This window comes from Prionailurus bengalensis, chromosome B4 (assembly GCF_016509475.1).
Source record: "Prionailurus bengalensis isolate Pbe53 chromosome B4, Fcat_Pben_1.1_paternal_pri, whole genome shotgun sequence".
Taxonomy (NCBI): domain Eukaryota; kingdom Metazoa; phylum Chordata; class Mammalia; order Carnivora; family Felidae; genus Prionailurus; species Prionailurus bengalensis.
The window spans coordinates 81,622,307-81,638,537 of NC_057358.1; the positions used below are offsets into that span (position 1 = coordinate 81,622,307).

At 33.9% G+C, this 16,231-nt stretch overlaps 1 protein-coding gene and 1 pseudogene across 1 annotated transcript; both read left to right on the top strand.

Moving 5' to 3' along the window:
- Positions 1 to 5,083: 5,083 nt before the first annotated feature.
- On the top strand, positions 5,084 to 6,042 carry LOC122473092 (annotated as a pseudogene).
- A 6,431-nt stretch (positions 6,043 to 12,473) lies between these two features.
- On the top strand, positions 12,474 to 13,750 carry LOC122473093 (olfactory receptor 6C3-like). Its single transcript, XM_043563207.1, has one exon. The coding sequence runs from the start codon at positions 12,562 to 12,564 to the stop codon at positions 13,498 to 13,500; it is 939 nt and encodes a 312-aa protein (XP_043419142.1). The 5' UTR covers positions 12,474 to 12,561; the 3' UTR covers positions 13,501 to 13,750.
- The last annotated feature ends 2,481 nt before the right edge of the window (positions 13,751 to 16,231 follow it).

Here is a 16,231-nt window from a genome sequence, read left to right on the forward strand (position 1 = left end):
TTTTCTCTCATCGGTTTACCCTTGATTTTGGTAATTATAGGCAGTGGGACTCGTATCTATTTTGATTCCATTTTATTCCTAGTGTTTTGTATACTATTTAAAGATAGCAGGTCCTGGAAAGATATTTATTGAATGAAAACAAATAGTGCATGAGTCAACAAGCTTCTTTTTTTGCTGTTGCTAAAATGGACAAAAAGGAATCTGAATTGTAAAATCATGACACATTTCCAGATATTATGCTTTCATTAACTACAAGGTTAAACCCAGCACATCTTTCAAATGGGAAAGGACCTTCTGGATTGTAGATCCTTCTCAAGAATTAGCACCATTTCTATTTTGCGAGAATGATTCTTGGAAAATGTTGAAGAGTTCAATGAGTGTTTAATCCATATTTTTTCACGCCTTTCGATGGGAATCCAGGGAGCACTGAACTCTATCCCACTCTTTTTATTGCTCTGCATTCAGCATTTCTGAACAATTTATGTGATTCTACTAGCTTGGAGAGTCACTTTAATGGAGACATTTTAGTGTGTGATAAAAATGTAATGTTTTCATGTAAGATTAAGTTGTCCCAGTATTTAACTCAGCAAGAAAAGAAGTGGGGGCCTCAATTTGTCAGAGAAATTCTGATTTAGGAAATTCAGGAGACCTCTCCCAAAAGCTTTGCAACTAAGTTATTTTCTCACTCAGATAATATGCAAAATATTCCATCTGTTTCTGGCTTACTTCACATGCCCTTTGTAACTCTTTGGGTATTATCACAAAAGTTTGCTGTTCCAATATTGGTGCAAATGTTGATAACATTTTTATAATCCCTTAGTGTACCTTCCTCTAAGCCCTTGTTGGCACATATGATTCACTGGAGTAATAGCCATGAGAGATAGGTATTTATGGTAGACAAAACATGTACCTATGCAGGTGAAAGTCCATATAGAATCTTTGTCCAGAAAGGCCAAAGCAACTCCAAACCTAGCTTGTCTTCACTATTTTTGCTCCCATAATTACAATGGAAAATGAGTAATAGAATATAAACTATGATTTTTAGGAATACTGAATCTCCTAACCTAAAACTGAAATAGTTGTCAATGTGGATTTTTATCATTTCAACCAGCCGATGCAGAACATTTGTATGACAAGTAGAGGTAAGGCTGTAAGTTGAAGCCAATGAAAAATTCCCTTTTCTTAGCACTGATTCATTCATTCTTTTTTTTTTAATTTTTTTTAATGTTTATTTCTGAGACAGAGAGAGACAGAGCATGAGTGGGGGAGGGGCAGAGAGAGAGGGAGACACAAAATCATTACCTGAGCCAAAGTCGGTTGCTCAACCGACTGAGCCACCCAGGCACCCCTGATTCATTCATTCTTAACTCAACTTTTCATCAAATCATATAGAAAAATTAGGGGTTGCTATTTTCTTTCTGAATGTGTCAAGGATTATGAAAAATAAGCATGCTACATTTCCTATTTCTCATAATTTATTCCTTTATTAATTTTCAAAATTATTTTCTCTGAGTTTGGTCTCCCCCATTGAATATAGGTGTTGAATACTAGGTAGCCCATGCTCAATTCTATCATTTAGTAGCTGTCTGACCTTGTTTATGTTATTTAACCTCTCTCATTGTCAGTTTCTTTTAACCAACACAGGATTATAAAAATTAGTAAATGAGGTAAGAACATACAGCGTTAGCAGTCTCTCACATGAGGGACTACAAAAACGGTTTTTGTTATTTTGCACCGGGGCTCTATTCCTCATGTGATCACTGATTTTATTTTTAGGAATAATAAAGATACTAGTAACTGCTGTCTGGGAGGACACGCTATAAAATTCTTGTACAATTTAATTTTACTTTGTATTTAAATTAACTCTATTTCCATAATCTATTATTCTCATTTTAAAATTTAAAAATATTCTAAAACTCAGAGAGATTAAGTAACTTGTCCAAAGTTATAATACTATACTATAATGTAGCTAAGTTGCATTTTTAACTTTAAACCACTTAATTTCTCTTTGAGTGCAAAGCCCACAGGTTGCCCCAATAATACCATGCATTATAAATTAATATTAAGTTCTGATACCTTTGTTTTATAAGAAGTCCTTTCCCTTTTTAAATTGAAAATGATCTACAAATATAGTTACCTGGTTAACAGACTGAGATAATCAGGGTTTAAGTAGAATACCTACCTATGAGAACCTACAGATTTAGAAGTGATTTAGGTGATTACTGTTTTCCTTCATTATTCCTATTCATATTGGTTGGTGCTCTGATCTGACTTGGGATTTAAATATCCCCTTTCTATTAGAATAAAAAAGCAAGGTCATATCTTTTTTTCAGAGGACTCAGGTAAACTGCATTCTAAACAAACTTTAGGAATACTCTAAGGCATTACTAAAATAATAATCCGAAAAAGAATCTAAATTGGTTCACCTTATGAGATTTTTTGCAGTCACCATGAAGTTCTTACATGATATTAGATGTCACCAAACATATGTCAAAAATGGAATGAATCATTCCAGAAAAAAAATAGTACTTGGTGTAAGTAAACCACTTACTCAAGATACCAGATTAAACCAGCATTTTGCTCTCTACTTTGACAAACTGGCCTAACATACAGACCTAAAACCAAGAAAAAGATTGTCAAGTGAGAGAGACACAGAGAATTGGAAAACTGCGTAGTAATGTTGTGCATACAAACTGCCTTGAGGATATACGCATTCACAACTTTTTGGGGAGTTTTAACTTGAGAGATTTCAGCACACATAGAGAATGCAGAATGATACAGTTAGTTTCCAACTAAACTGTGGAATTTAGGGAGACTCTAACCATCTCTCCTAATTATTAACACAAAACAAGGAAACGCAAGCTCTTATACCTTAATAGGTCTTTTTACATTGTTGCATTTTAAGTTGGACATAGGAAGACACTATTCTCTTCTCAACAAAGCCATCCTTAAAATTCATATGAAATGGCAGAGGTGTCCTAAAAGTCATTTATTTAAATAAAATATTTAGTTGGTGCTTATTATTTTATTCACATGCATCAGTTATTTCATTTAGCACAACAGCAAGTATTTGTTCATTAAATAGGTTAATTTTCACTTTCATGAGCCACCCAACACAGTTCAACAAAGATACCCAGGATGGGTTAAAATTCATTGAAACAAAAAGGGGCAGGGAGCATACTAATTTTGTGATCATAAGTTACATGTGACGGGGAAGAAGAAATATGGATGAGTGGTCAGGAAGGAAAGCCTAAAATGATGTTTTAGATTCTTGGATAAATGTTTCATTACTCCACCAAAAACATCACAGAAATGGTTGAGAGATCAAAGGATCTATACAGCTATTAATTATAGAGGATTGTTAATCAAGAACAATGACCTTTTTTTTTAAAGATTTTTTAATGTTTCTTTTTGAGAGAGAGTGTGTGAGCAGGTGAGGGGCAGAGAGAAGAGGGTAGATCTGAAGCAGGCTCTGCTGACAGCACAGAGCTGCTGTGGTGCTCAAACTCATGAACTGTGAGATCAAGACCAGACCCTAATTGAGCCACCCAGGTACCTCAAGAACAATGACCTAATTGAAATATCTATTATACACTTGAATTGCCATAAGTTTGTTTACAAAATACGTCATTATAATGTCTGTTTCCCCAAGTAAGTGCTCTTCAGCCTGTTTTCTCCAGTCCCTGAGAAATAACAAAAGAAATACTCATTTCTTGTGAAATCTCACACACTTTCCCAATAGCATTAGCACTATCCATCTTATCTGAAATTTAACTTCTAATCTACAGCAATATTTTTGGCTACACAGGGAAGTGAGTGAGAAGACAGCTCAAGCATGTAAGAGAAAAAAAAAACAAAAAATTCACAGTATTAAGATGCATTATATACTACAAATCAACAATCTGACATCTTTAAACTAAATATTCTATTGCAAAACTTCTCTCAGGACACAGAACTGAAAACCTAACTATTTAATGAGAATGCCCAGAGTAAGGGATATGATAATGGATTAGTTCAATTCATTGAGGGAACTTTTAGCTTCTCTCTAAAATGCATTGATGATGATGATGATGATGATTATAATTCAGGAAGAGAAAATAAAGGGATTTCATGTGCTATTTCCTTGATTATCCCAGGTGTTGACAAAATAAAGCTTCTACAAGTAAAGCCTAATGTACATAGAAAGAAAAATATAAAAATACTATACGTGATAGAAAGCAGAATATATATACAGAGAGAATACACTACAAGGTTTAGATGGAAGAAATTTTGAAGGAAAAAAGTTCTGTAGAAGATAATGTTTATTTTAGATACTCATACAATTTTGCTTCCTTAGCCCATGAAATATGTAAATCCAATCTACTAAATTTCTGCTCTGCCTTTTCCGTATTCTGTACACTGTAGAATCTGAGGACATTAACATTATGGCAATGAATTCATTATCTGTGGCTTGAGATGAGGAGTAGGTGGTTGAAAGGAGAATGTGAGCCAGAATGAAAACAGAAATTTGTCACATTGTTAAAGATTTAACATCAATGACTTTCAAATTTTGGAGACCTCCCCATTTGAAGGACCTTTTTCCTGACACATCTATCTTTCTATATTTTACAAGTAAGTAATAACACAGAAAATTCAGTGAGAGAAATGAGAAAATGAGACACTTTTATTGTGGTTGGAAAAAGGACAAGGAGTTTCCCAATAAGAAGGCAACCCTTGAGAGAAGTATTTCTGTGTCAACAGGCAGGATTTCTATTCCAGTTATCAAACATTCAGAAAAACCTGGGTTAAAATCCCTGTTTTCTCATTTAGGGTATATGACTCAGAGAGGATTTTTAATAACTGTTTTAGATTCAGTTTCCAATCTGTAAAATAAGGATTTTAAGAAGAAACATTCTACGTAAAATACAGAGTCTGCCGTATGGCAAAAACATACTTTAAAACGTGTTACCTACTTTTATTAAGTTGTCTTAAAGATCTCCTAAATTAAATCAGTGTGGTATAATATGTTTACTTCCGGAGACATATTCTAGCAGTATCCATGAATAATCCTCTAATCCTTCTATTTGTGCTTTTCCCTCTAGATTATACAAGAGAAGAAAAATATGAGAAACCACACAGAAATAACAGAGTTTATCCTCCTGGGATTGTCAGATGACCCACAGCTTCAGGTGGTGATCTTTGTCTCTCTGCTCATCACCTACATGCTCAGCATCACTGGCAACCTGACCATTATCACCCTTACCCTGCTGGATTCCCACCTCCAGACCCCCATGTATTTCTTCCTCAGAAACTTTTCCTTATTAGAGGTTTCATTCACAAGTGTCAGCATACCCAAGTTCCTGGGCACTATGATTACAGGAGATAAAACCATTTCCTTTAATGACTGTATGACTCAGTTTTTTTTTTTTCATTCTCTTGGGAGTCACTGAATTTTGCCTTCTGGCCGCCATGTCCTATGACCGTTACATTGCCATCTGCAAACCTCTCCATTACATGACCATCATGAATCACAGAGTCTGCGTACTCCTTGTCTTTGCTTCATGGCTAATGTCATTCTTAATCATATTCCCATTACTTATGCTGTTCATACAGCTTGATTACTGTAGGTCCAATATTATAGACCATTTTACCTGTGATTATTTCCCCTTACTACACCTTTCTTGTTCAGACACAAAATTTCTAGAGATAGTGGGTTTTTCCTGTGCTGTGCTTACTCTACTGTTCACTTTGGCATTAATAATTCTGTCCTACATATATATCATCAGAACAATTTTGAGGATTCCTTCTGCTAGTCAGAGGACAAAGGCCTTTTCCACCTGTTCTTCCCACATGATCGTCATCTCCATCTCCTATGGCAGCTGCATTTTCATGTATATTAATCCATCAGCAAAAGACAGAGTGTCCCTGAGCAAGGGAGTTGCTGTGCTAAACACCTCAGTGGCCCCCATGCTGAACCCCTTTATTTACAGCCTAAGGAATCAGCAAGTCAGGCGAGCCTTCATGGACAGGGCAAGAAAGATTGTATTCTTCTCAAGAAAATGAAAAAAATAAAAGTACTGTGATAAATTAAAGGCATAATGAAGAATAGTTAAAAAATAGGGCCCCTCAAAAATCTATTAAATACACATAACCTCACTGGAGTTATTTTTCATTGCTTTTATTTCTATTGCCAGCAGTTTACTGAGGATATTTGAATATATATACATTTTTTCTATTCAAATTCCATCCCTCTTTCATTCATTTCCCCACCTTTGAGCTAGTCTTTCCACTCTGTAACTATGAGCTTGGCCTCAGTTCCTTCTTTTAAATAGTTTTAAATTCCAGTTTTTCCACAGTAATTCTTAGAGAATTAAGACACAGAAAAAGAGCAAGAGCATTGGGGAGAAAACTGTGTTTTATAATTTCATCAGGAAATACTCTTTTTAGAAATTCAGAAAATATTCAATCAAGTTTAACATTATTTTAAATTTACTATACAAAGACTGTAAATACAGCTTGACAGTCTTATTAGAATATTGCAGTTACTATCCTCTCCATGTGATAGCACTATTAGTAATTATATAAGACACAGTACCACTGAAAGAGAAATGTAATTATATATATTTTGAGAAATCAAAAAACATCTTTTATTACCCAGTTTAAAATTTTCTGTGCCAAATAATTTATCAATTTAAAACATAATTAGGAAAACTTGAATTAATCCTTTTTTTTTTGGAATTCCATAATTATCAGATATACAATACCAGTTCTTCCAAAAAAAAAAAAACCTGAAGAAATAAATATTCCTAGATACCAGATATGACTACATATGGTTCAGGGGTATATTTAAACAAGTGCTTAATCTTAAACTGCTCTTTTTGATAATCAATGGCTAAGAGTTATAACTTTCTCTTATCTTTACTGGCTATTCTGATATAACAGTTTATAGGAACAATTCATTTAAGTGCAAATGATGCCTTCTTTATTTCATAATATACTTTGTTCATAATATATATACTTTGTTCATAGAAAACTTATTTAACAAAAATCTATTACAAGCCCACCATCACTGCTTTTATTCTGCACTCCACTGACAGTTCTATCGAGGGCATTAGCACAAGAATAATAAATACATTCAAAACTACTGGAAAAGAAGAAACAAATAAATCTTTCTTTGCAAAGAACATTATTTTCCTCCTACGGCCTTACTGCATTTACACTAAATGCTTCTTAACCCTGACATACTCCCCTGCCAGATATCTGCATGGGATAGGCCAGACATCCACATGTCCCCTCAATAAGGCCCACCCCAATGACACTATTTAAAATTTAGTGGCTCCCCACTTCCAAGATTTTTAAATTTCCTCTTCCTTTAGAAAACATTGATTAATTTACAAGAGACCATATAACGTACTAATCAATCATGTCCATTGCTTATTGTCCATCTCACACCCTTCCCTCACCCCATGAAAGCAGGGATCTCTGTCCACTTTGTAGACACAGTGATGTGTTCCAGCAGTGCTGTGCTGGGACCTGCCTATACACTTCCCAACAGCCAACTGTGCTTGTGTCTCCTCAATTCTGCATTCAGAAAGGCCACATCACCTGCCAGGGTGCGAGACTTTACATCTTAAAAATTGATAAACTCTACCGATGGGCTCCTCACCTCCACTCGCTGAGGCAGCTGTTAAACATTTACTGGAAGTCACTATTCCTCCTCATTTAGAACATGTGTCTGCCATGTAGTGGGTATTCAATAAATATTTTTTGAATAAATAAGTTTAAATAATGTAGAATGGCCCCAGTGTCCTAGCAATCAGAGCACTATTTTGTCCAACAGAAACACATGCTATTTATATAATAATGTACATGACACTGAGTTAGCTTTTAAAACAATGTTCAAATAAAATGTGTATATCATAACTAGATAATGTTGAATGAGAAAGAAATAATTGAATATTTCTAATGCATTTGATGTTCATTTTCTTTTATTTTACATTAGGCCATCTAAAAACTACATACAAATTTATTTCTTTGACTTTTCATGAAGTCAATGATAACACTTCTTATTAAGGTTTTCCTACTGAGCTTTCTAATAGTAGGAATTCCCATGATGCAAACCCTTATTTTCCTCATAGAAAAACTCTTATAACTATTTGGGATATGCCAAGAAATGTATGAAATCCAACATCATCTGTCAGTTGATACACTTCTGAAAATATAAATTCAACTTATAGAATAATAGGTCAATTAACTGATAGTATTCAGTAAATGGGAGATCAATCACACATCCTGCAGGGGCAGGATAGCTTACCTAAAAAGGATGTTAATATATCACTGAAAATAATTAGTTATATGCACTGGAATTATTTAGTAATATGATGTCAGTTCAGGCTTTCAGAGAAAGTCTTTAATAATTTTTTTAAATTTATTTTATAGAGAGAAAGCAAGAGGCGGGGAGGGACAGAGGAAGAGAATCCCAAGCAGGCTCTGTGCTCAGCATATATCCCAAAGTGGGGCTTGATCCCTTGGCCCTGAGATCATGACCCTAGCCAAAATCAAGTCTCAACTGACTGAGCCACCCAGGCTCAGAACTCTATGAGAGGTCCTTCTAAGAAAGTCTTAAATTATTTGGATCCCTTAACCACTTGATTTAATAAATTTTATTTTATGATTTTGAACATGTTGCAGTAAAACATTATTTGTAACTGTAGGAGAGTGAAACCTGGTAGCTGAACAATGTTTCATTGGCCTTAAACATAGTCACTCATCAACCTCACAAGACATGAAGGTAATGGACACATTATTAAAAACCTGATGTCCTAGTATCTTTTGGATACGTAGCAGGTATAAGCAGCCTTAACTAAAAGTAAATTATGAGGAGGTCCAGAGAAAAGCTAGACAGCTATTAGGAACTAGGAATAAAACAATGTAAGAACGTAAGAGACTGAGAGAATGATCAAGGAAGAAAGACAGGCAATTCAGCATCTAGGAGTCTCAGAAAAGATGTGGAGAAGAAACCTGTCTAATAGGATATTTCAAATGAAGTGCAGTGCTTTGTGAGATAGAAATTCACTTCCTTTTCCTATAAGAAAATCAATGAAGACTGCATTGTTCACAAACACACAAGTGATGGTCAGCAGACACTAAGCTAACTTCTTTCTACTTCAGAGTCTTTACCTGAATAATAGCACTGACCTCAGAGGGTTTTGTGTTGTCTGCTTGTTTGAAAAAGTTGAGATAATTTAAGTGTATGGTCAGCACCTGGTAATCAATAAAAGCTCAGAACAAAACAGAATCACTATTTGGAAACAAAAATAAAGGCAAAGGAATAGAATTTTCATAAGTAGAAAATCAGTTTCACTATCTCTATTGAAATATATTGAATGAATATTTTCAATTACTGTTTTAATATGTATCAATTATAAATTCAACGCATCTCAGGGTGCGTGGGTGGCTCAGTTGGTTAAGCAACCAACTCTTGGTTTTGGCTCAGGCCATGATCTCATGGTTCATGAGCTCGAACCCTGTGTTAGGCTCTGTGCTGACAGAGCAGAGCCTGCTTGGGATTCTCTCTCTCTCCCTCTCTCTCTGCCCCTCCCCTGCTCATGATCTCTCTCTCAAAATAAGTAAATATTTTAAAAAATAAATAAATTCAACACATCTCAGCATCTATATATTGTTCTATGTATTAGCTAGTTGTTTGTTCATCCTTTCTCACTACTTTCTTTTGTCCCACTTTCAAATTTTCTCATCTTTCAATCCTGCATATTATCTGCATTTCTGGAATTAATGCATGCATGTTTTATGCCCACATTTTTAACTGAAGAAAATAAAGTCATCAAATGTGAAATTATATTACATATGTGTACATATATGTGTATATTACATATATGATATTCAAATATCGTATTCTTCTAGTAATGAAAACAGCATCTCTCATTGAAGAAAATGTGAAAATAAACAAGTTAAAAATATTCGATGCCGGATTCCCAGATATTTATTTTACCGGTTCAAAAATATTCTCACAACAAAAAGATGTCATATGCACAAATATAAACAAGGATTTAATGGAAGTAAATAACATAATGGAAGAAAGTAGTCAAAAGGTAATAAAAGCCACATTAGCGGGAGCTATGGGAAGGGTTTCCCTAAATTCAAAGGCCCAATACAGGGATAAACCTTCTCATGTCTTTAATTGGTTGTCCATTTCAGAAGGCAATCAAGTCACACTAGAAATCCATAGCAGCATTTTCTACCATTTCATTCTGCTAAAGAATTCTTCTCGGGGTTGCCAGAATTCAAAGGATATAAGGACACCAATTCTACTGAGGAAAAGTCCAAAGTTTCTGGAAGAAAAATGTGACTTCCTTGTATAATCAGAAGGGTGAAATTCCAAGTCAAGCTCCCACACATTCATTATAATGTTGTTTGTACATTTGCCTATAAGTTTGCTTTTTATATTTTTTAATCAATATTTATAAAAATGATTCACCTGTATCTTTAATGATTCTTCTCCTTGGCACTCAGTTTACTTAATCAATTCCCCTGGGCCAACAAAAAGGCACATAAAATAAGTCCAGTTCCATGTGTATGGCATGCATAGAGAAGAACATTCCTTATTTTCTGTTCTTCAAAACAGCATTTGCAGGAAAATATAGCAGTCCCTGAACCTAAGGAAAATACTACTTAGGTTTTATAGATGCATAATCATAGAATTACAAACTATTGATTTTAAATGTTTACACGAATAGAAAGAAAAATGATTTAATAAATCATGTTTTGTACTATATGAAAAGAGGCAAATGGAAGAGTACTTTACTAGTCAGCCCAGGAGTAAGTGAATTAGTACATGGAGCTTGATAAGAGATGAAAAGCCAGAATGAGTTGTATTATGTTTTCAGAAATTCATAGCATCAGTAATGAAGGATATTGTGAGTCACATATAACTAATCTAGCAACAAAGAGAATTATGATCCTTAAAACCATGACAAAGCTAAATCAGTATACTTGTTTGTTTTAAAAATCAATATGCTTGTTTTGAGAGCACAATAGAAACTAAATCTTTTGCTAATTCAATTTAGCAGCTCTGAAATTATGTAAATGTTTAAGCAAACCAGATGATAAAATCTGAGATTAAATCATCAAGAAGACCAAGAAGTAAGTCAATTTTTTATTCTTCAATATATATACCTTCATTTTATTCAAATGTCTTTAAAAATATTATTTGTACATAAGTTTGTGGATTCACAAATCTTTCAATATTACAAATTAAATAATTGTTTACTACCAAGAGACTATTAATAAAATGCTAAAGAAGGAACACACAAATAAATCCTGGATTGTTCTTTCTTTCTAACTTGAAATCGTGGTCTGTTATAAAAATACAATTTTTTTTATTCCCTATTGGATCTTTCATACTTTCCCTTTTAAGAGTTACCATTTCTTAGAATAAAAAAATGTTTTCCTAGTTTAATATTTCTAATTGCTTATTTTTTGTGTTAAATTCAAGTGTAAATATACTTATTACATTTAATTTTAAAGGTAGATCTATATTATAATCATTTTTGTTACATAAACTATGTTGGGTGGGGGATGGGCTTTAAGGAGACCACTTGCTGGGATGAGCAGTGGATGTTATATGTAAGTAATGAATAATTAAATTCTACTCCTGAAATCATTATTACACTATATGTTAAGTAACTGGAATTTCATTAAAAATTTAAAAATTAAAAAAAAAAATTCCCAATTGGAAAGGTTATCTGTTTCCCACTAAATGCTATATTGATCACCTACTTGTTCATTTTCCATGACAATACTGTAAAAAAAACAAAACAAAAGAATTCTACATTGTATGAATTAAACTATTTCTAGGCTATAATTATTTTAGTAATAGAAGAAGACTGCCTTCTTGTCCTTCTGGACTTTTATCAGAAAAGGATTTAAAAAGATAAGAAAAGGGTAGCATCAACCAAACCTTTAAGAAAGTAATTAACAAGAGAATTGGAACAAAACATTCCCATGGATAAACTTGTGAGATGATCACTATGGTGACAAGTTGTTTAACCTTGTGAGAGTTCCCTCAACTATGTGGGCTTCAAATTAGAAAATGTGGAGATAGCCTAAATGACCCCTGTAAGATTTCAAACTGTATATTTAGATTATCCATAATCGAGACTAGTTTTATAGTACTGAGGAAAAGAAAAGATCAATCAGAATATTTTCATAGTTTTATAAGAAAGAGAATGCTTAGAAGCTTAATCTTAAAGAAACATTAGAAGAAATAGCTTCTGCTTAAATGCTAGCAAAAGACATTTTTTTTAATCCATGGCCTGTAATTGTGTATACTCAACAATAAATGATCAATCTTTAACTTCAGATCATGTTATTACTTGAATGTAAGGTCCAATAGAAATTGGACAGAGTTGCTGAAGGGGAACATGTGTTTTTGGTTTTCATAGATTATTCATCATCATGGATATTTTAAGATTTTATGTTCTATCCTCAATCTTCTTTTAACTCTTTTATTTTCTATAGGGGAACATACAGTCTCTGTTCGAAAGTGGGGAAAAATGATCAGCGATGAAAAATCACACAGTACCCAAAGAATTCATTCTTCTAGGGCTATCTGATGACCCAGAGCTCCAGACTGTGATTTTTCTCTTTTTAATTATCACATATATATTAAGCGTCACTGGAAATCTAACCATCATCACTCTCACCTTGGTGGATTCCCATCTACAGACCCCTATGTATTTCTTCCTCAGGAACTTCTCTGTATTAGAAATATCCTTTACAAGTGTCTGTATTCCTAGATTTCTGGGCACAATTATCACCAGAGACAAATCTATTTCATACAATAATTGTACAGCTCAGTTGTTTTTCTTCATCTTCATGGGTATAACTGAGTTTTATCTTCTAACTGCCATGTCCTATGATCGCTATGTAGCCATCTGTAAACCCCTACATTATACAACCATCATGAACAAAAGAGTCTGCATTTTACTTGTCTTTTGTGCTTGGCTGGCAGGATTCTTAAATATCTTCCCACCAGTTATTCTTTTTCTCCAGTTAGATTACTGTGGCTCCAATGTCATCGATCACTTTGCTTGTGACTATTTTCCCCTCTTGCAGTTATCTTGCTCAGACACATGGCTCCTAGAAGTGATTGGCTTTTACTCTGCAATAGTCATACTGCTTTTCACTTTGGCATTAATAATTCTATCCTACATGTTCATCATGAGAACAATTCTGAAACTGCCTTCCGCCAGTCAGAGAAAAAAGGCATTTTCTACGTGTTCCTCTCACATGATTGTCATTTCCATCTCTTATGGAAGCTGCATATTCATGTATGCCAACCCTTCCGCAAAACAGAAGGCATCATTGACCAAAGGAGTAGCTATTCTGAATACCTCTGTGGCTCCTATGATGAATCCATTTATATATACCCTGAGGAACCAGCAAGTAAAGCAAGCCTTCAAGGATACTGTCCAAAAGGTTATGTTTTTCTCCAGTAATTGAAGGCATTAGTAGCATTACAAGAATGAAGTGCTTGGAAATGCTTTCTGTTATTCACACTTTCTCAAAACTCGCTTTCCTTTACTCGAGTTATGTGTTTCCCCCTTTTTTTTCCATCCCCCTATTACAATTTCCCAATCATGGAACTCAATAAATTTGATAATGTGAATATCGTGTCAGAATTTTGTGTACATTCAAAAGTTTTATTCAAATGTATTTGAATGAAGTAATAAAATTGGGTTGATGATTATGATTTTGAATGGGAGTGGTTTGATTTTGAAGAGACATGGGCTTTAGGTTGATGGTAAGTGTGTAAGAGTACATGCAGATTTCTGAACTTTTCATTCTTACTAATAGAAATGAATGTCATTAGAAAATTTTGATTCTATTTGTCATTTCCATGAAATCAAATGAGCACAACCATTAGGGATTGGAAATAATATATAAATATCTACTTAAATATTTTAAAAATTAGAAACTCATACATATTAAAAAATCTTTATAATATTAATCATAGTGCTAATGAGGAGAAGAAGAAAGAGAGACGGGGTAGAAGATAATATAATATTTTTCAGCAATTCCTACACTCAAAATCTATTGTTTTCTTTGTATTAACTCATTTAATCCTGACAACAACCTTATGATGTACTTTCAATTACTATTCTCTTTTAGTTAGAGGTATTTTTCTTTTTGTAGATCAAATATGCCCCAAAATTAAAAACTGGGTAGAGAACAGGCAATGTAAAACATAGCAAATGTATAAAATGTATGAAACTATGATAAACTGGTAAAAGTTCATCTTTCTGGAGATCTGAGTTTTAATTGTCGCATCTAGAATCGACCTCAGGGTTTTTGGAAGTACGGAACAGAAATAACATCTGTTGACAATATTCTACACACTTTTCTTTGTATTAAGCAAATCACATGAAGTATTTATTTTACAAAAACTCTTTGAAAATGAACATTATTATTCCTAATTTATAGGTGAACAAACACAATGAAATTGAGGTTGAGACTTCAATGTTACAGAGATTGCAGCTTTCAGAACTGGGATGTAAATCACTTTTCTTTCATCTCAAAATCCAGACCACTGGGTTACTTTCATTTCACATTGAATTTCACATGTAATAATTTATGAACAAAAGTTCATAGTCAATATTAGAATTGTTAAATTAAAGGACTTTTTTAAAAAAAGATTTTTTTTTCAACGTTTATTTATTTTTGGGACAGAGAGAGACAGAGCATGAACGGGCGAGGGGCAGAGAGAGAGAGGGAGACACAGAATCGGAAACAGGCTCCAGGCTCCGAGCCATCAGCCCAGAGCCCGACGCGGGGCTCGAACTCACGGACCGCGAGATCGTGACCTGGCTGAAGTCGGACGCTTAACTGACTGCGCCACCCTGGCGCCCCTTAAAAGACTTTTTAATGTGTGGTGAACTCCAGGTTTTCTTACTTATGACAGGCACTGGGGATATAATAATGAAAAAGAATGATTATTGCCCTAAATTATCTCAAATTCTAGTGGGGGAGAAAAACAACATATAATTAAAATTTAATTTGATAAATGCAGCAGCTTAGGCCTAAAAAACCTAGAGGCCAGGTGATGTTATCATCATCAAAGAAAATGGCAGTTTTCCTGCCTTTTCTCTTAGCACAATTACAGTCAACTTCACAATAATTGCTAAATGTTGGTTCTTTTTAACCCTAAAGTCACATGCATAAGATAAAACTCGCCCGCTTTGGCTGTCATCTTAGCTTCCCTTTTATTTTCTTTCTTGGTCATTAGCATACATGTTATACACAAAGTCACATTATTTCCTGAGTAAAAAAGGGTTTTGAGAAATAGGATTATGATATTCTCCAAGACACTCTCCAGCAAGGGTCCCTCTACCCTCAAACTGCATTGTGAATCATACATTAATCTTATACAAAGTTTAACCCATTACCGTTCCATTTCTATTCCTCTCTTGGATCTATTTGAAAGAATTTATATCAATGACCACAGTCTAGATTTCTAGGACTATTTCAGGCATTTACATCTAGTGAACACTGAGGTGTATTTGTCAAATTAAACCCATGCAAACAAAACAGACAGAAAGAAAAACCAATAACAATACTGAATACCTATACGTGGATAGTAACAGCTTCCTATAAGCAGAGTAAGAATCTCACAAATATAATTTCTTCCTAATTCTTGTATCATTGAAAATTCGTTTAGATGTTATTTCTAAAAATACTTTTAAAATGTTGCAAGCATGGGCTAGCCATTTGGTTAATAAGATATACCATCTCCATCTTATAAAATTTCAGGCAATGGATAAAAAGGTGGACATTTAGATATAGAATGAATCTTTATAAAAACATATGCCAAGGGCTATATCAATATAAAATACGGGATTGCTCACAATATTTGCAGTAATGAAGTAAGAACACCAATTCGATGTAAGAAATATAATCAAATGGATATTCTGGACAAGGAGAATAATGATTGCACAAAACACAATTGTAAAAGTGAGAGAAGTGAATGTGAACCATATGGAAATAAACGGAAGGTAACAAGTAGGCACTACTTCTTTTTTATGTTTTCCTTAAAAAGCTAATTGTATTGATTCAATTTATTATACACAGGTAAAATAATGCTATAAAACCAATACTCACTTTCCTCATGTGAGTATTGTATGTTTTAAATGATATTAAACATTTTATCTACCCCTATGAGTGTTAACAATCCCCT